This window comes from Vanacampus margaritifer, chromosome 8, assembly GCF_051991255.1.
Source record: "Vanacampus margaritifer isolate UIUO_Vmar chromosome 8, RoL_Vmar_1.0, whole genome shotgun sequence".
NCBI classification, from domain to species: Eukaryota; Metazoa; Chordata; class Actinopteri; order Syngnathiformes; family Syngnathidae; genus Vanacampus; species Vanacampus margaritifer.
Genome location: NC_135439.1, coordinates 17,226,128 through 17,247,065, shown reverse-complemented (window position 1 = coordinate 17,247,065; position 20,938 = coordinate 17,226,128). Strand labels below are relative to the sequence as shown.

Here is a 20,938-nt window from a genome sequence, read left to right as displayed (position 1 = left end):
TTGTTTGATTTTTCTGATTTATAGATCATTTTATGTCTCTGTTGGGACTGTAATTCTTTATTCCATTTGCGTTGGACTACCAGAGTATATGCAGTTCCATGAGCACTCCCCAGCGGCAACAGCCACCTGCTCCAGTGTCGAACAGATGTGATAGCACAACGGGGCTGATCCAAGCTGTTATTAAGAACCTTCCGTGGTTTGTGGGGCTTGCGATCCCTTCTTTGTCACTCGACACCGTTGGTGTCAAGCCTCATTATAGAGTCGTGTGTGTTTTGGTAACTACTTTGATGGCAGAGGTGTTTGATGGTGGGGAAGGGCAGATGGCTGACTGTGACTTAAACAAATGTCTCCATCTCAGTTTGCCAAGCTCGCTGTTCAGCAGAAGTCACACTGAGATCATCTGGCAAAGTGACTATTTGGTTTATTGAGCTGAGTAAGACATCTTTGCAAACTTCACTCAGAAGAATGAATAATTAAGCCCTGGCACCTGGGAAGCCTCAAAGAGCAAAAGGCTTATTTTGCTAGGCAGATCAATTGTTTCTGGTCAAAACGATGTTCCTAGGGGGGGAAGTGGGGTGGATGGGAGTCGGCTGAGTAGATTTGAGAAAAAAGCAAAGGACTTAGCAGACACACAATAGTCTGACTCAGTTCAGTGTGGATCACAGCCTCAATAGCCATCTTGTACTGAGGGCTCTAATTAAGCTCCTGGTCCTCAGCATGGCGCCTCGGCCAATATAAGGTGCTTTTGGATAAATTAAGCGCACTTGGACTGTCAGACTGAGTTTTCAAGACCTGAACCGCAAAGTCCCTGACAAAGCAGCTAAACTTACATCGCCGCATGGCACTTACCTTGTGCTTTGAAGAGAGGACAGAAGGCTACCCCACTGCCAGAAGGGTCAAGTTTAAAAAGGAACCCCGCGGTACAATAAGGCTCAGGTTTTGTATGGTCATCATTATGAAAAGGGAAAACAATTCTGTTGAACACTATCAACACTGTTTAATAGACCTTGATCATATTTCGACTGTAGACGGTCTGTACATAAAAATCAAAAGAAGTTGTATTAACAAAAATACAATTTTTGCTTGTTTGTAGCTTTAAAGAGACAAAGAGGTCTTATTAATTAATAAGAGAGTCAAGAGTTGTTCAGAGAATATTAAACCGACTTCATAATTCGTTCAACATCAAACATACCTTGAGTCTCAAGTCTGTAATTTCAGTGGATGATGATCCCAAAATCGATGCAACCCAAATCTTGTTGTGATTTGATCACAATTTACCATCCAAAACTCTAAGAGGGGATGATTTGAGCTGATCACCACTGTTGTTGCAACACTGCGACAAAATCTAAAGGAATGTTTACACAAGAATGCTTTTATAAAAACGGGAGAATTTCTTCCTGTACATTTTTGCATTTTTGAAAAAAATGCTCATACAGAAGATGACAAGATTGTCAATATGAGACGTTGAAGACACTATATTTCTTTTACTAAACTTTTTCTCGCATGCACTTATCAACTAGTTATCTTCCTGGTGTTATCCACCAGTGTATATTTGATACTACAATGTGTGCATGTTTGTGTTGAGAATTTCACTTACAGGAGTATTGCGCCTCTGCTCGATGCAGTACATTTATACGACCCTGGAGATGTGTTTTCAATCTCATTATCTTGAGTAGCACGTGTAACAACAGCCCTGTGTTCTGCCATTAATGAATTAATTTGACAAACGGGTATTTACATAATATGTTTACCGTTTTTAGAATGTGTGTTTCAGTGTTTAGACAAGCGGATAGCGCAGCTGTTTTCAGGAATGTGCACTTTGTGACCATCAATTCATTTTTCATACCGCTTACTCTGTCACCAGTAAGCTGGAGCCTAACAGACTGACTTTGGGTGAAAAACTGACTACATGGTCACCGATAGAAAAGGACACTCACTCACTGTTACTGAGTCGGAACAGAGTCTCTGCTAGATCCATTGAAGCCAACCGAGTGAACTAGTACACTATCAGAGCCTCACTTAAGACCTGATTTCAAAATAAGTAGCCTCTTTTCTGTCCTCCATCAAATGAACAAACTGTCTAAACATTTTTGTCAACTTACAAACTACATTTTAAATCAAGCTGCAATCAAAAATCAATGAAAGTAAGAAGGTAAAAATACTCACACAGTACATATACAGGTGCCAATAGACAAAGACTGAGCTGATTAAAATCAATGAATGCAAATGGTCTTTTTTATGGCGGGTCACTTAGCTTTTCCATAGCGCAAGGATGTCTTCCTTGATCATTTTTGGTGTTGTTGGCTATTGGCTCTTTCTAAAGGTCAATGTAGATTGCCCATTCATTGAGTCACACTCAACAATTACATATTGACACTGTTGGGTGTCCAAATTTAGTTTTTTTTTTTTTTCTCAAATCAATATTATTGGTTAGTCACTTTGATCTGTTATTTTTTACAATATATTGACCAATTTAAAGTGTTGAAAATGGCTATTTGATTGCAATGTTAATAGTTCAACAAACTGTTTCCTGAAAAGTGATGGTTTTAAAGATGCGAGGATTCAGCAATATTCTATCTGTTGCCTGGGCAACAAGGTCCACACTAATAAACATTTTCAGTACACATCTTTGGACAGCCAAGTCAAACCTCAAACCTCAGTGAATTTTGAGTCAGGCCACAAATATGTATGTTGCTTAGACCATATTCAAGTCAAACCTAATTGCTAGCATTGCACCTTATTTAAACTTTGTTGCCCTTAATTCATTGTATTAAAACAACAACAAACTGCACACCTAGGACAATACAGTGCACCAGTTGGAATATTTAACCAGGATTTTTAATGTATATAAAACCTCTTACATGCAGCGCCTGTAAACTATGAGATAATTAATAAAGACTGCTCTAAGACATGAACAGTGATCCAATCCAGGATTGTTGGCAAGGAAGATGAAACCAACCCAACCCTAAATGAGGCACAGCTAAGTAAATGACAGTCATGATCCACACATCTGCAGGAATTAGCACTCAGTTGTGTGTGGAGGATTATGGGCCTCTAATATTACTGCCCATAATCCTTGGTGGCATGGCGCAGGTGCTAGAGTGGGTGTCTCCCTTGCTGAACATTCTGGGATTGATCCTTGTTGATTGACCATGTTGAAGTGTCCTTGAGCAAGATACTAAACCTCAATTTGATGACTGAGCAGACAGGGTGAAAGCGCTATACAAGTGAAATCCCCACGCCCATTTATTATACATAGGGTGTCCATATTTCCATTTTCAAAAATTGAGGACACTCGGCCCGGCCTTGAGATATTTAAATGATACTCAAAGTTTACTCAAAGATGCCATATACTATAACTATACGTATGCCTCCTCTGTATGGGTAGAAAGTTAAACAAAAAACATAATTCTCTTTTGAAGTCTTACTTGACAAGTTAATAAACAATGACACAATGTTATAAGGCCAACCTTTTTTTGCTCCATCAATCTATCATCCCATCCCCCCCATTGGGGCAAATGGGGATCGTACCTGTGTTCACTAGTTTGGCAGGGCATATCTTCACCATTGTGCTAAAGTTCTAAACTAAAATACTGTAGGTAAAATCTGAATTAAAATATTGATATTATCACTGGAGACTGATTTTATTCTGGATGTCTTAGTTTTGGAAGAAAAGAGTAGTGGACTAAAATTCTGTGATTCCTTCAAGGTAGTTGAGGAAAGGTTGAAGCAAAGTCAGTTCCAGGTATTTTAATGACTAGCTATAAAGGACTGAATCGACAGAATTCTCCATAGGATGTAATTTTCAAAAAGATAATAAAACAACAAATTAGTAGTTGTATATTACAAATAAATACACTGAGAATGAAGTGTTCAGGGACCTTATGTTAAAGATGCAACAACAAGATCCCTGCTTCATTTTAGTTTCAGGCAACAAAAAAAACAAAAAACAAGCAGCCCAGTGTTAAATATAAACTTTAGTAAAAGTCAAACCGGGGTTAAAGGCAGAACGCACAGAGTCAGCATTGGAGTGACAATGACGAGGTGGGCACAGGTCGGCACACACTAGCAGACACATTGAGAGAGCTGTCACCTCTTCATCATCCTCTCCCTTTAAGCCAAGCGCGCCACCTCACAATGACCCCTGTGGCCAGAGTTCAGGCTGCTCAGCTGCGGTCGGGAACAACTCTAGCTTCAGTTTTGCTCCCACGTCACAAGTGAGCCATTTAACAAGCACCAGCGTTAGCTGCTGCAGGCTGGTGTCAAAACTAAACGAACAAAAAACAACTCGTGAGACCTCTCGGGCCCGTACTGAATACGCGTGGTTACAGTACCTGGCAGACTTCATAGAGCAGTTTATAATGTTCCTCAGGCTTCTGCAGGGTACAGAGACTGCATCCCATAGTGGAGGAGTTCACACCATGCAGGCTCCCCCTGCGGCCACTTAGGCAGCAAGAGACGCAAAGCAGATATCTTCCTCTTTGGAATGATTCCCTCTGTTTTTTCTGTCTTTGACTGACAAGATTGTACTCCCCCAGCTTGTGGCTGTCTCACCCTTCTGTCTCACACACACTGCCCCCTCCGCTCCTCACCTCACATGCTCCCTCTCGGCTGAACTACTGGTGGCCAGAGCCAGCGTTGGGTTATATACGCCCCCTCATGTTTATTAAACAGATGCTCATTGTAAATTCATGACGAAGGTTAACTCATGAATTGTATTACCGTGGGGCAAATATCCAATCATTCAAGCATATGGCTGCCCAATTAATGCAGAGCATAAAACAAGCAAGTGACGGGGAGTTTATGGATATTATGACATGACCACTTTGCCCTTTTGCAACCGAAGTTATTTGTTATAGGCAGGGCAACTTTATTTATGAAGCACATTTCATACACAAGGCAACTCAATGTTCTTCACCCAACCAAAAGCATAATACGTAAAAGCATTTAAAAGTAGAACAGAGCAAAGGAAACAAACATAGATTATTGAAAGAGCATGTATTGGCTAGCTGGATGGATGGATTTAAAGAAAGAAAATAAAAAGCAAAGGAAATAAATAAATGATCAAATAGTGAAACTGATTTTATGCAGGCTTAAAAGGTGTGTGAAAAAAATGTTTTAACCTGGATTTTAAAACATTTATGCATCGTGACTTTTCTTGTCAACTTATTCCATTTGCATGCAGCATAACATCTAAACACTGCTTCACCATGTTTGCCTTTAACTTTGGGCTCCACAAATTAACCCAAGTCTGCAAACCTCAGAGCCCTACAGGGTTTGTATTCAATTAGAATTTCCTTAATGGATTCAGGACACAGACCATCCAGTGATTTATAGACCAACGATTTATGACTACACTTACGTTTAACCTCATGTTTGACTTAGGAAAAACTGAAAAGGTTCTAAATGTGTGTGTGTGTGGGTGTGTGTGTATGTATATATATATATATATACACATTTTATTTATTTGCACAACTTCACTGAATTAAACTGACAGTTTGTTTCTAATATAATAAGCTATATGGGAGGAATAAAATGTTCTACAACAACAAAAAATACAATTCTAAAATTCTACAACACTGCAGACTACAATCAAAATATTACAAATGTTGTTTTATTGAGACCTCTCAGTATTAGGCAAAATGTGACCTTATAAATACAGCCAAATTTTGGTATTGAACCCCTTGGTTTGTTAGCATACACTTCATAACTCTGCCAATGGGGTGGAAAACATGCAGGGACCACTTTGCCTTTGGTGGTTCTCTGTCCGTGTGTACTTGGAAAGTAAAATGGCAGTATTCAGTGGTTTGATACTTGTCCAAACTGTGGATTCCAGAAAACTAATCCATTAAAAGCAAACAATTCATTCACAGAGCATTTTCTATAAACATGAATCCAAAGCCAGGGGAAACAAATAAATCAGATCTATATTGCTGCTCGAGCTCTCCGGCTTAGCCAGACGAACTTCACCCAGTGGAGCATCCAATGTGTTGTGACACGCTGTTCTTCACACTGTCCGACGCCGTGTGTGTTGACAACTAGTCTGGCTGCATAAGCCAGACCTGGCATCAATCCTGCACTTTCCCCGTGGTGCCATTTTGCCAGCCAAAGATAAATGTGCAGTAGGGACAGTCACAGCAAATGATATTCATGTTTGAATTAATAGGAATTGGGGATATAAAACTTGAATATTTCAACAAGGTTAATGTATGCTAATACCACTGCAATATTTGATTATATTCTAGGGTTGACAGTTTCAATTTATTCTTTGGCCATATACTGTATCAGTGGGATATGCCTGAAATCCGGTGATTGTGGCATATCATCGAGCCAGGCATGTCCACTGATTAGATTCCAATTACTCAGTGTGGTTGAAGTCACACACAATTTAGGACATCAACAAAACTTGTTCACACTTTCTCCAAAGGTCCCGTTTGCATGTGCTGGTTGTACATTAGCCTATTGTCAAACATATGTGCCTCCACAATACTCCCACTTGAGAGAGGTGACGACCATTATATTAAAGAGTTCAGATGTAATGCATTAAGAAAAAAAAGCAGGTTTATATTGGATTAACACAGTACAATTATATATAAACGAAGTACCATTTGCCAATTGTTCATCTTCCATTAGTTATAATATATGCAGTATTTTACATACATTCCTTCCCCGCAAAATCACCTGCACTGTGGTGCGCTGCTAGTTCAACCGTCTTTTGTCATGAACCCCCAATCCATTCAGCCCGTCTCCTACATGTACAAGTCTTGAGATTTGTTGTAATGTCTGTATGTGAGATTTTGTTTTTTCCAGGCATACACTATGCTCCTCTTTTGGAGCATGGCCCCAGCCTTGTCTGTTTTTCCCTCTCACTACGTTATGTCTTGTCTTCCCTTCTTATCTAGGATCTCGGGGCGCTGTGAAGCGAATATCGACAGGCCTTTCCGTCCTGTCTCCCTCTATTGGCCGTTGTTTTTCATGTGTCTTGGACGGATTCGGCCTGTTAAGTCAATTTGGTTGCTCTGTGCTGTGCAATGTGCAATGACAATAAAGAGCCATTCATTCATATTTCAATGTTTGGTGTCACTTCATTTCTGTTCAGCTCATAACACTAAATAACCTTATACAGTCAGTCCTCTAGTTACGAACATCCAATTTACGAACATTCGCAGATACAAACAAAGGCTGACTGATGTCCATAAATGCCATATTTCGCTCGCAAGGTAATATTTCTAAGTGCGCGCCACATCATACATTACGGTACAGTACCTTACTGTAGATCCCCTCTCTGCCACAAACCCGCTGAGCAGCACCGCGCCATTTGCGCATTTCAACGATCCGCCATCTTGACTTGTCATACGCGCCAATTTACATTCATGTGCACTTCACGGACAGTTGAAAAACAATTTCTTGAGAACGTTTCAGCAGCCTCACATTAACTCAACTCAATGACTCCTCGACCATCAGAAAGCAAATATATTTTGTTTTTATGGCAGTGTACTGCGTAAAAATTAAATTAAATGGACTGTGAGGAAAAGTTGTTCAGATAATGAATGGTATTTTTTTATTTAAGTTATGTACTTTATATAAAGTATATATTTACTGTAAATAATTTAATTTGTTTCATTTAAAAAAATGCTTTACACACTTTTATTGTTTTTTTAATTTATTTAAATAATTTTATAAAATTTTATTTACATTTTTTTTTTAATGTCATTTGACTTACAAACAAATTTGATTTACAAACAACCTGTCGGAACCCATTGCTTTCGCAAGTTGAGGACTACCTATATGATACTTCTGGATGGTAGTGAGGTAAGTTTGGCAGCTGCATTGTTGCTTTGTTTTGACAAGTAGATTTAATAGATGGGGTCTTTTCATTCAATGTGTTGATGATTCCTATTTTTTTGTGGTTGGCTTTCTGTCCCGCATTGCAAAAAGCTGCCTTTCAATAAACCGCCCTCTTCCCACAGCCAACAAAGTACTGGACAACACCACCAACAGAAATCCTACAATAATACACTTAAGGCACAAATCATGCTGACAAAAAGTTGCCTAGGGCAAACTAAAAGGTATCTGTGTGAATTTAGCAATCATTTTTAATTAGTGGAGGACTTGGTTGTCTGGGTGCAGGGCTAAAACTTTCATCAAGTGCACCATGAAAACCAATTGTATGCTCACATTAGTTGTACAGTTGCGCCCGGGGCTGGGATCAGTGGAGAGTTGTAGCTGGCGCTCTCGTCCCACTAATCTTTCTTTCACACTGAGATTATCCCATTTGGAGCGGAGACAACGCTCTGATATGAACAAGTGCGCTAAGGGTGTTATGCTACAACTGCACAAAAATGTGCATATTAAAGAATAATCTGCAGCAATACAGGACGAAGAAAGAAAGTCAAGTCGAGGACCTTTTCAAGAGCAAACAGCAGGTGACTCAACTGCTCACATTGTGTTCGGATATTTAATTTGGACGCTGCTTATATTTACTGATTTTTTTGGTGTCAAGACCTTTTTGGTCCATGCTGTGTGGATTGATCTGCAGGTTATACAAACACACACATGCATGCTGCTCATTCTCTGCAGATTTTATTCATTACTGGTCTAGACACAGACTCAGTATCAAAGAGGATTTGATCTCAGCAGAACAAACAATAATAAAACAACGTAGCATGGATAGTTATTAGAAACATTTACGATTCACACTTGACTTCACTGCATCTCTTCTTTATCAATGTTGTGGTTCTCTTGTGCATTTGAACTAGATCATTCATATTCATGCAGGCTGTTTGGTCAGTGTCCCCATAGGGCCTGGTTTAATAGCTATGGTTTTACTTTGCCGGTGGGATCAGGTGGCCTTTGCTGTAGCATCTTTGTTGGTTTAATATTTTTTTTTTGTGTCTTCGTTGAAAATCTGGTGCTTTATGTTACACATGACCAAAACATTTATAATCCAATTTTATAGCAGGAAATTCTTAGTCAACAGGATTAGTACTGGTGATTGATAAAATAGACTATGATGTAATTTCAGATTATTTTTTTTTTTAAAATGAACGCATATTGGATCTCTCATCTCTCATGTCCTTTCATGTTTAAACCCTTGTTGATCTGGCATGTTAAAAAAAAAAGTCAAAAACAGTCAAGCAACATTATTTGACTAATAGCTATATATACTAATAGTCCCCTCATGCAATCATCTGTAATTTGAGATTTTAAACTTTTTTTTTTATATGGCTTGCTTTTAAAACAAACAAACAAACAAACAAACAATATGCTTAATGTGGTGCTAAACTGGCATTTGTGCTTAGATTTAAAAAAAAAATAACATAAAAAAATGAGTGCAAATGCCCTGCCTTAAATACTTTAGATTAATTAGAATTAAGATTGAGTTTTTATTTATTTATACAGGCATTACATGCAACAATAACTGGTACATTTGGCTTGACAATAGCACAGAACCAACAAACATTCCATCCATCCATCCACATCCAAATCATTTAAAACAAATTCAAACCAATAGGGTAAGCATGGTGTCGTGCACTATTTTGCCTCACAATTTACTAACGGTGAGTGCTGAGGGGTCACGAAAAATGATCATTTTTGTCCACAAATGAAATGATTAACGACTTCACATCTGTAGAATTTGCATAACCTGACCTCAGTTATTCAGTCAGCCTTGTGGTAAAACCAATAGCTCCACATTGCTGAACTTAGACATTAGTGATCACAGCAGAGATAAGATTTTTTTTAAATGTAGACTTTACAGGATGTGGCGAGAAAGTACGCATATAGGGTTGAGGTGGTAGACATAGGACACTGATGGCTGTAACTGATAAAAAAAAAGAAGGAATTACTTCCCTTTCATCCCACCCTTTACTTAATACACTGTCCAGACAGCAGGATAAGGGAACGGAGCAAATTAAGGGTCAAATGATTGGACAATGATAAATTGAATGGAAAAGGGAAACTAAAACTGGCTCCATATTAAATATCCATAAAGACGATGAGCTCTAATTTTGTAGACGGCACATGTGTGCTCGGGCGTAAAAAATAGCGTATCTCGATTTTCGTGCCGGCGCCTGTAAAGCCCGTATTCTACTGAGGAACAAACATTTACAACGCTAATGAATTTTGATTTCACGTTAGGGTTCATTAAGTCTGGATTACCACTGTTTAAAGAACATTTAGGAAACGCTGCAATCTTCGAACGAACCCTGACGTGAAATCTAACGTTGCAAAAATTCATCCCTAAGTGGGATATGGGCTTTAGCATCTTTAGGAACTTGGAAGACCGCACTGCGCCATGCTTGAAATTAGGGTAGACTGAGGGAACTTTCTTACACCTGACAATTCGGTGGCTGAAAGTAGACTAAACATTAGACTGGGTGAAAGCCGTTCTAAATTGTGGCGCAGGTGGTGTAACGTGATTTTTGGTGGATTTGATCAAAGTGAAGACAGACAGATTTTGAGCTCCGTGGTCGTGTGTGCTGGATGTCATCGTATTTCATTCATAAATATGATTACAATATGTACATTCCATCACAGTTGGGGGTTGGCAGGGTGATGGGGACTTCTTATGTCCAAATTTGGTATTGACTAATCTAAAGGGTTGAAAATGGCTTGCTCTCTTTGAGGATGCAATGCCAGTGGCCAGTGTGTTTTTTTTTTGGAGATGCAAGGATTCTGCCCTTTGTCTACATAATCCTTAGGGCACAATCCATAGTATGTGGATCCATAAAGACAAGAGTGTTTTATAAAAACAAATTATCCTATATTTTATTCATTTAGTTTCAAATTAGTTGAACAACAAAACATATCTAAATGTCCATCTCTACTGTCAAAGGTTCACTTCTGTGGGGTGATACCCAAGACCAAGTATTTTGGTGTTTTATGAGCAAAATGATACATTACATTGTGCCTGCCAAAAAAAAAGGTTGTTTGAATATTAGAAACCACAATTTAGTCAGCACAATTTGTAATGCGAGCAACGTGACCACTGATTACTGCGCCTGATGACAAAATCACGACAAGCAGAAAGAGTTGCCCATTTGAACCTAAAACTGTATAGACATGTACTGTACTTTGTGAATCCCAAAGGGAATTAACAATTAGTGCCGTACTTAGAGAAGTAATCATTCAAATTTTCTCAATGCAATGGGTGTCTTTTCCACAACAATTGGAATTAGGCATGGGTTACCATTTTCAAGGTGTACTGCGGTTATGTATAGTGATGGTTTTAAAACTGTTGAAACTTTCCATAAGCAGGATGTGGTGTTTTTCCTTTTTTCCATTTCTTTTTTTTTGAGTCATCAATTCCGGCAAAGTGGCACGAACCTCTCAAAGTAATACATTTTACAGCTGCAATTGCAATACTGTGACGCTGTGAAATGGTTGTCACCGTTATCATCATACCATCAGAAACTGATACCGGCCCTTGTCTACATGTACTGTACTTGGTAAGCAGCAGGTTTGCTCTGTGAACAGGGAAGGAAGTATCGTCATAAAAGGCTCGATTGGAAGACGTCCTCTAAGTTGATTCTGGTCATGCAGTATTTTAGCTACCTTCCATTTGGCAGACGTGGTAAGCCCATTAGCTTTTTAATCTGTAGAGGATATGAGAGGAAAAGAGAATTTACACCGCGAGCACTAATGGAAATGCCAGGATAGGAGAGAGATTAGGATCAGTGCAGGGTATACTTTAAGGAACACATGAAGTTGTTAAATAAGCGAGTTCCTCTCAACTGCACCACTGGGATATACGCGTGTGTAGGCGTGTGTGTATCGTCATCTCTGAAACACTGAACTGTGCATAATTCATCAGACAGCTGTCAGCTTTGTACTCATGTTTTAGACTATGAGCCAAATCTTGCGCCAGTAGGGACTGTGGCCAGTCGCAGTGACAGTCACTGAAACAACTTCCTTGAATGCTACAAGAAGTGATCATGACAGAACTATTATGACCGAATATTGTATTTCCTGAAGACCGTTTAGCTAAAGTACAATGCCCTTTGAAACTGTTATGTTTCTGCTCCCCGTTCAGTGTTTGTTTTCTCTTTTAGTAATGTTTGTGGGCGGAGCGTCCTTGCTGCACCTGTTCGCAGTCATTGGCTTTACTATTTAACAGAACAACCAACAATGAATTTTATAACAATTCTTACCCACCTAATTTCTAAAACATGTTTGAATGAAAGGTGGTATTTAGTATGTGCTTCCAACAAATGAACTTGTCTGGTTGAGTGAGGTCATTGAGAAACAAGTGACGGACGTTATGGTTAACATCAGTCAAATGTCTCATTACCGAGAGTCCAACCTAACTGCTTAAAGAATTGTGATGAATGAAATCAACCTTGAGTGAATTTTAATTTTTTTTCTACATTCACGCCTTTCTTAAGTCTGACACAAGACTTGAATTAAAGTGCTTCGAAAGAGAGATGCTGCTGCACTGTCGCTCATGATCCAGAAGATGTCAGACAGTCACTGTGAATGTCATGATAACAGATTTGAGATCATCTTTAATCTTAGCCAGACACACAGGAAGTTAGTAGAATTGCAAAATTCCAGTCTTTTATATATATATATATATATATATATATATATATAATACAATTTTGACATTGTTACAGTTCTGTATGCAGTATGATTCAGAATTATAAATGTAAATTACCATTCATGTATTTACTAAGTGTTCAAAGCCTTAATGAAATAAAGAACAATCATTTCTATTTTTATATAAAATCTTTGAACATATGGTAGCACAACAAGGAAAATAATTATATATATTTATTTCAGCTGGTGGGCTCAAATTTAAGCAAATATTGAGAGTGCCTTCAAAGCGAAGGTTTCTTGATACTTTGAGCGTCGTTATCAAAGCCCCTTTACAAATCATTCCCTTCCAAATGGGATGGGAGCTTTTAACAAATACAGAGCGCCGTTGTACAATTATACACATTTCACTCACACTGCAAATGGGCCTTTTAATGGAGGAAAATGCTGTAGTTATGGTAAAAAGGAGCTTTTATACGTGGCTAGCTCTCCAAAATGAGAAACAGTAGGAGGGGAAAGACACAACAAACAAATACATGGGAGCGCAGATGAAGGGCTGCTTGGATTATTTGTAAATCTGAAATCCAAGGAAAAAGAGGCAGATAAGTAAAAGATGTAGACGAGAATAGCTTAATGAGGATGCAATGATTTTAGTGGTGAGCTGGGGGATGGTTTGATCTCTGACCTCTCAGATCCTTTGGTGCATGTGACAGGCTCGAGTTCAGACAGGGGATTAAGATAATCAGGGAAAGTAATGAGCACAGAGAACACATTCATGAGGCCAGACACGCTCTGAAAGAAACAATTACTCACCTTAAGCTCTTTTAAGAAAGTGTCTCTACCTAAACATTTTCTTTAACTGTGGCCTTTCACTTAAGTATGACAGCCAGATTAGACCGATAAAGGTGACCCCAACCACAATTAATAGGAAATTGTTTGTACCGTTCTATAAAGATACATTTATTTTTTTTCTTTTTATTTGTTTACGTTTCTTTGGGCTGATAGAGCAATTATTTGCATTTAAGGCTCGAGTTACCAGGAAGTGAATGTGAGCTTTAAAATTTGAAAACAATGATTTCACGCTGGATGACTAAAGCATCATGTGTCACCCTCTCCAACGTAGAATGAACCTTTTTTTTTTTTTTTTTGCCTCATCGAAATGCCTCCTGTTTGCCCAAATCAAATTACCTTGCATGCTGACTCTGGGTGTGCACGTGAGAAGCACAAGATCACACGGAAATAATTAAATCATAAGATTAAAGGAGAATACAGGCATCTCACTGGAAACAGTATCACAGTCCTTCAACATTTTGTACAAATTGTTGCCCATATATTTGAAACAGATTAAAATAATCAAAGGTGTTTTTGAGTTATATAAAGTTATAATATGCCAGTAGCGTGTTGCTACACAATGTGCACGTTTTGAAAGAATGAATAATGTGTTACATTTTCCACTCAAGTACTCAAGTCAAGTAGAATATTTTCACTTTTACTTGATGGTCAATCAGCCAGTTCATCAATATTTCGTAGAGTAGCACCTTTCACGACCAAAGTCAGTTGCCGTTCACCTCCTCTAGGTCACAGCAGTGAGAAAGATTTAAATCAACAGCACATACTTCTCAGCCACGGTGGCACCCTCGCACTCACACGTATTGTGCATTCACCAAAACTAATATTGTAGTTATTGAAAAATAACACTTTGTCAAAAAAAAAAAAGGAACACAAAAGAAGTTAAAGTTACACCAGATTGTGTGACTACAGGAGGTCCACAAATTTAGAATACTCATTATAAATGTTGAGCTTTCCCATTACACCATTAATAATAAAATAAGACTAGTAAAAACAATTATTGCAATTATTCTAGATTTTATTTAAAAATGTGTTTATGTTAAGTGAAGTCTAGAAAGACTTTTTAAGTGTGAACCAGTGTTAAATTTGAAAATAAATTTTATTTTATTTTTATTTTTAGTCATAATTTAGTCATCTGATTGTATTTTAATTTTAATACAATACTAGTCGACGTAATAAAAAGCAATTTTAGTCAACTAAATTGACAACTGAATTGATGTTTTCCTTCAGCATACATTTGAACTTTTATCGAGAAAAACACACCGACTTGTAACTGTAGTTTAGCACGCAAGACACATTTAACAACTGTGTCTTTACTATGTTGAACTGACAATGATATGCCCTTTTACAACTTAGTTTTCACAAAAATAAAAATAAAAAAGTGCATAATTGCTTGAGATTAACTCTTACAGCTGCATAATGAATGCAAAGATGTCTGAACATTAAATAGAATGCAGTAAACACTGAACAGTTTCTGAGCGGTTCTTTTCTCCCACCCGCGTTTTTCCTTCTGATTGGATTGTGTGAATTTTTGTCACTATGTTGTTTTCATTTTCGATTTAGTCATTGACGAAATTGTCAGTCAATTTTAGTTACCGTCTCAATGAATGGCTTCTATTTTAGTTTTCGTTTGACAATTTTTTTTCGTGACAAAAATATGATGAAAATTTTTCGGCAATGAAATGATCACTGGTGTGAACCACAGTCACAAATTTAGTACAGTACCTCAATACACTACTGTTGCCAGCATAAATGCAAAACAAGTACATTTTAAAGTTACTATTGCTTAGTGTAGAAGCACACAGAAATCAGCACACCCCAAGAGCACAAAGAAGGGCCTACGTTGTCTAGAGCGGCATGCCGGAACGTCACTTAATTTGGCACAAATGTCTCAATCATCTAAAATCGTCTATGCTTTCAGCACCTCCATTGCAATTGTTTCAGTCCTTATAATGACGCTGCCACATGGCAATATCATCTTTCACAGGACCCATCTGACCGTTGCTCCTGTCAGCTGGCGTCATGTTCACTGGTGCGCATTCCTGCCTCTCTTTAATCCCACATTTTCAATTACTCAAGAGAGTGCAGCCACCCAACATGTGTTGCAATTCAATAAAGACAAGACAGTCTGATCCACTGGGTGCAACAATGCTGCATTGTTCTGGGACAGATGAGTGACAGGGGGCGTCTAGAACCCCGAAACACATTGTAGCTACTTTGTACCTGTCAATCAAGCTGTGTGTCATAGCTGGCAGGTTGTCCGAATGCTGGTGGGATGCTTCAAGAAGCAAGTGAGGTGAGAGGTCCTTGACCACAAGGCAGTCTCGTTCTATGCTGCTGTGACCCAACAGCAGAATGAAGATGAATAGCAACGCATGGTGGGTCGTGTACATTGCAGCACTTTTAAAGAACCACTAGCCCACCAAACTAACAAACGTTTGTTCTCCCTGCCATCTTTTGAGTCCCCTTTGACCCCATTTACAGTTTGTGATCAGTGCGTGAAGACTTTTGTCAGATATTTAATAGATCTGGCTAAGAAGGTTCCAATGACTGTTTTAACAAATCATTCACACACTGACTATCTATCAAACAAGCTCTAAGGTATTATGGGTATAGGGTTCAAGATCAATTGTATTGCATTTACATGATTATATATATATAGTATATATACATACAAAAGCTTAATAGAATACCAATACTAAGAGAGGCCCTGCATTAAAATAGTGGTATTGGTATCGGCAAGTACTAACAAGTAACATGCTGATACTATTATTTCCGACGCTAATATAGGACTTTGGATGCAGCATCTTGTGTCTTGCTTGTGCACGACATTCACTGATGTGTGACGTGTTCACTGCATGCCGAGCCAAGATATCCTATCGGCCCTTGAATGCTCTGAACCAATGGCAGGGCAGCTTTTTCATGTTGAGAAAAAACAAACAAACTAGATATTGGTACGGTATCGGGTGATACTGAAAAAAACGGTATCAGAACAACACTACTAATTATGAATAGGTATATAATATATGCCAAGGAAGTCCAAACTCTTTAGTTTGAGGGCCGCATACAGAAAAATGCAGGGGGTACTTAAATTTTGTATTTATTTATTAAAGGCAAGTGTACATATTTTTTTGATTTTTCAATGTTCATTAAACCCACTATTAATTTTAATAAAATAAAAAAAAAAGTTATATCACATCAACATACATTATTATTATTATTTTTTTATAATCAAAGGTCTGCAATTATACAACTTACAGGAGGCGGAGATGTTTTTGCAATTTTTGCAATTTTTGCAATTTTTATTTATTTATTTATTCTTAGTGGATTTGCCCTCTCTTTAAACAAGGTAAAATCAATTTCACAATCAATTTCAACTTTAGTTCTAGTTATTTTTGATTAAGTGCTACATGACAGCTTTTTGTTGAAGGTGATAAGGCAATTAGTTTTGGGGAATCAAAGGCTCTGTTTCTCACTAGACTACACCCACCCATGCACTGAACAGCAGCCACATTCAAAACCAAAACAATATGAAACTACAGTAAGATGGCCATTTTAAAAACACTACTTACTTGAGGATCATTAATGAGATATTGCCATGAATGGGACCTTGACATAAAGCAGAACGTGTAAGAAACTGCTTTTGCTTCTAAAATGGATTTACCTTATGGTGAGAAATTGTCATATTATTTTATTCATAAATACTTTATTGTATCTTTGCATTTTTAGAAAAGCTCCCTTCTCTTCTCATTTTTTTTCAACTTCTCTTGTGAAAAGTCATTTCTAATATATGCTACAGGTCGCTAAAAATGGATGGAGGGCCACAAATGGCCCCTGGGCCATAGTTTGGAAACCCCACGGCAGATACAGCCCTTGTGGTTTAGTCCTTAATATAATATAGAACCATATTAGAAATAGAAGCCCAATTCCTCAGCTTCATCTACGGCTCCTTCCCTAATACAAGATGCCTATTAAGGATCACTTTATCATTCAAATTGTTTTCAAGCCAGTAGAAGAAACTTATCAAACATTTAAATATATGTTGTTGTTGTTTTACCTCTAAGAGTAGAGGCACTGAAAACAAAAGGCTAAATGACATGTATGCCTGGCTCATTTCATGTTGGTATTGGTATAATATGAAATATTATAGTGCTGATATACTAGCCTTGTTTGCACTTGTGTCGGCAACACAGCATTCAAGAAGAAAGCATGCTCAAATGTATACAGTACTGGACAGAATCCCAGTCGTCAAGGAAACACAACCTATTCCTGACAGTCGCTATGGCAACATAAAAGTGGGGGCACCTTACTAGACAGAGGTGAGGTGCTGTTATTGAGTTTTCTCTCATAGCTAAGTTTTAACTAAAGTGCATGTACAAAACAACATTTAGCATTTAGAAGAGAGAACAAAATTTACGAGAAGATGCCAAATTTTGGCTTTGAACATGGAGTATGTCAATACGTCATCTGAAGCAACACAATAATCTATAACAACAAAATACAATTCAGATGTTGAAATTCCACTCAAAAAGTTCGAGTGTGTGAAATGGATGAACACAGGCTGCTGAGTCCATGGTGGAACTCAACAGCTCAACTTCACACAGTCCTGTTATGCAACCTGAGCCGGGCCGGGAATGTTATTACTCCATCTAGTGTGTTCTAATACTGCTCTTTATACGATTATTTCCTTTTCACTGAACTCACTTTGGTAACAAGATTATGAATAAATGCACACTGGAGGCAGTACTACTAATGTGCGGATTTCGTGTTTGTGTGTGTATGTATTGTGTGTGAAAATATGTTATTGAAACTGAGGTTTACATGCACATGCTGACTGCCCCCAGTGTCTGATTAGTAAGCACTAGAGCAGAGATTAACCCCCGATTACATCACAAATCGGCCCTAAACTGACAATACACGCAGCACTGAGAATTCTATTGTTGACTCCACTTTCAATGGCATTCAAACAAAACACACAAACAAACTCTGGTATGCGCGCCCGCTCACCATCCACAACCAATAGGAAAACAAACAGAGAAAACAATTCCTTGAAGAGAAGACTATTTACTACAGAGGGGTGACATGACTAAGGCGCACAAACTTGAGCGTAGTGGTCATTTCGTCAATGAAAACTAAACAAAAATTATTTCGTCAACAAATTTTTAAGACTAAACTAAAACTAGACTAGACTAAAACCCTCATTAATAAACAATAACTGGGACTACATCAGTATGCATTTTCGTCGACTAATGAAGACGAGACAAAATTGTACTTCACTTAGAAACTGGACTAAAATCTTAGGACATTTTAGTTCATGAACAAAAACGAGATGAAAATTTGATGATTTTGTAAAATCTTGTCTCTGCTAGACAGTCACTAGTTGGGTTTCCATCCACCCATTTTAATTAAAATTTTCAAGTGCAAAAATAAAACTGAATGGAAACGCGAGAAATTAGAAAAAGGGCCAAAAATTCGCAAAAAAAAAAAAAAAACGCTTAGAGGGGGTGGATTTTGAAGCGTACCAACAAAAGGAAAATCCGGATTTTGGCAATGGAAACAGGTTTTGCAAATAACTGCTGGCAAGACCGGATAAACATCGCACGTTTTGAATGGATATTACGTCACACGTACGTTTGTGGTCCCGAAGCAATGTCGGTTGATAAAGTAAGGTATGTTTGGGGGCCATGACGAAACTGAAATATTTTTGGAATTAATTAAAGAAGCAAATTCTAATGCAATTTTAGATAGAAAACAGCATAATTGATAAACACTAAGGTTTATCAATAATTACAAAAGCAAAGGCATATGACATCATCGCATGGCGCAGTCACTTCTTCCTCTTCTTCTTCTTTTAAATTATTCACATCTCTATGGTGTTTACCGCCACCTACAGCGGCGGAGTACCCTCTCAATATTTGCAAAAGAAGAGCAGGACGGAAACGGGCATAAAAGTTGCATGTCTGTTTTGCACATTTTCAGTAAATTTGCTTAAAAAATTCAAAACAATTGGATAGAAACCTGACTACTGTAACACTGTCATGTGACATACCCCCTTTCAAATCTGCAGCTAGCAAGTGCAACATACACAAACACATGGGACAGACAGGACGTAGATTCACGGTGAAAGGTTAAAAAAAAGTAAATTATAGTAATAACGTAACAAGTTAGCCAGCAAAGGTTAGCGGTCGGATTAACATTATTGTTGGAACGTTATAGCTGTTGGATTAATGTTACGTTATTACTATAATTTACTTTTTTTAATCTTTCACCGTGAATCTACGTCCTGTCTGTCCCATGTGTTTGTTGCACTTGCTAGCTGCAGATTTGAAAGGGGGTATGTCACATGACAGTGTTACAGTAGTCAGGTTTCCATCCAATTGCTTCAAAATTTTTAAGCAAATTTACTTCCAACGATAATGTTAATCCGACCGCTAATTTATGGTGGCTAATTTATGGTGGCTAATTTAAAATGGCTAATTTATTAGCTCATAGCATGGAGCTATAGTAGCCACTTGTTGATATACCCTAATTGTGTGTGAAGTTGTTTTTCATCAAAAAGATGAGAATAATTTATGTGAAATAGTTTCAACATAATCTGCTGATAAAATAAAAATTAAAAATACAAGGGTTAAATGATTGTCCTGACTAAAACTAGATAAATTAAATTATGTTTTCTTGGACTAAGCTAAAGACTAAAATGCTAGATTTATAGTGGACTAAAAACGGACAAAATAAAAACGGGATGAGGTAGACTAATTATGATAAAAAGGGATTGTGATTGAAACTGGACTAAAACTGAGACTACATTTAAAAATGGCGGATACAATTAACACTATTTGAACGCAGTGACAGTTTATTTACTGACAATGATGATTTTTTTTTTTTAGATGATAGCAATGACCAAAGATTTAGCAATGACAAAAGATACATGAGGAATAACAATATAAAATGTTTATATGTAAGAGTTTTAGCACTTCAACAAAATGTAGTCCTATATTTGACTGTTTGAAGTTTAGTTTTATTTTTGATCTGACATGTTATTACAAGCATACTTGATGTTCTCATTTATTTATTTGTGTATTTTTTTAATGTATTTTTTTTATTTATAATACATTGTTTTACTGACAGAATTTGGGCTCGAGCAAATAGGAGATTGGTGCAGGTATTTATTAAATAGACTGCATCGTAATCTTGTGTTGGGTCACATCGCCATCTACTGGTGATGTTAAAAAGTGTGACGGTTATCAGACTGAAGCTGAGCTGGAACGGGTTCTTTTTATTTTTGAAACAACTATTAAGCATTATGAAGAAGGAAATAAAAATGTGTGTGTGTGTGTGTGGGGGGGGGGGGCTGTGTAACTGGGGTGGGGGTGGGGAGGTAGTATTATGAACTACATTCCCAGTGCAGCGTCCTTTGGGAGAAAAGGGACCACAGTGGTGTTTACATGCTAGATTCTACATCTTCTGGCATTTTATTATCATCCCCTCTATCCTTCCTGAGTATGTGCATGTGTGTGTACAGTTTCAGGCATTCAGCTGGTTCAGTCTGCAG

The 20,938-nt window shown here is 37.8% G+C and overlaps 1 protein-coding gene across 3 annotated transcripts in view; it reads right to left on the bottom strand.

The window, feature by feature from the left end:
* Positions 1-20,938, bottom strand: part of pdzrn3b (PDZ domain containing RING finger 3b) — a 104,422-nt gene that overhangs the window by 11,496 nt on the left and 71,988 nt on the right. Inside the window, exon 1 of one of the 3 annotated variants that reach the window (XM_077573843.1) lies at positions 4,335-4,599. The exons of the other annotated variants lie outside the window; for them this stretch is intronic. Coding sequence (XP_077429969.1) covers positions 4,335-4,403 — 69 coding nt within the window. The 5' untranslated portion in view covers positions 4,404-4,599. Of the gene's footprint in view, positions 1-4,334; positions 4,600-20,938 lie in introns of those variants that run through there. 3 annotated transcript variants of the gene reach the window in all.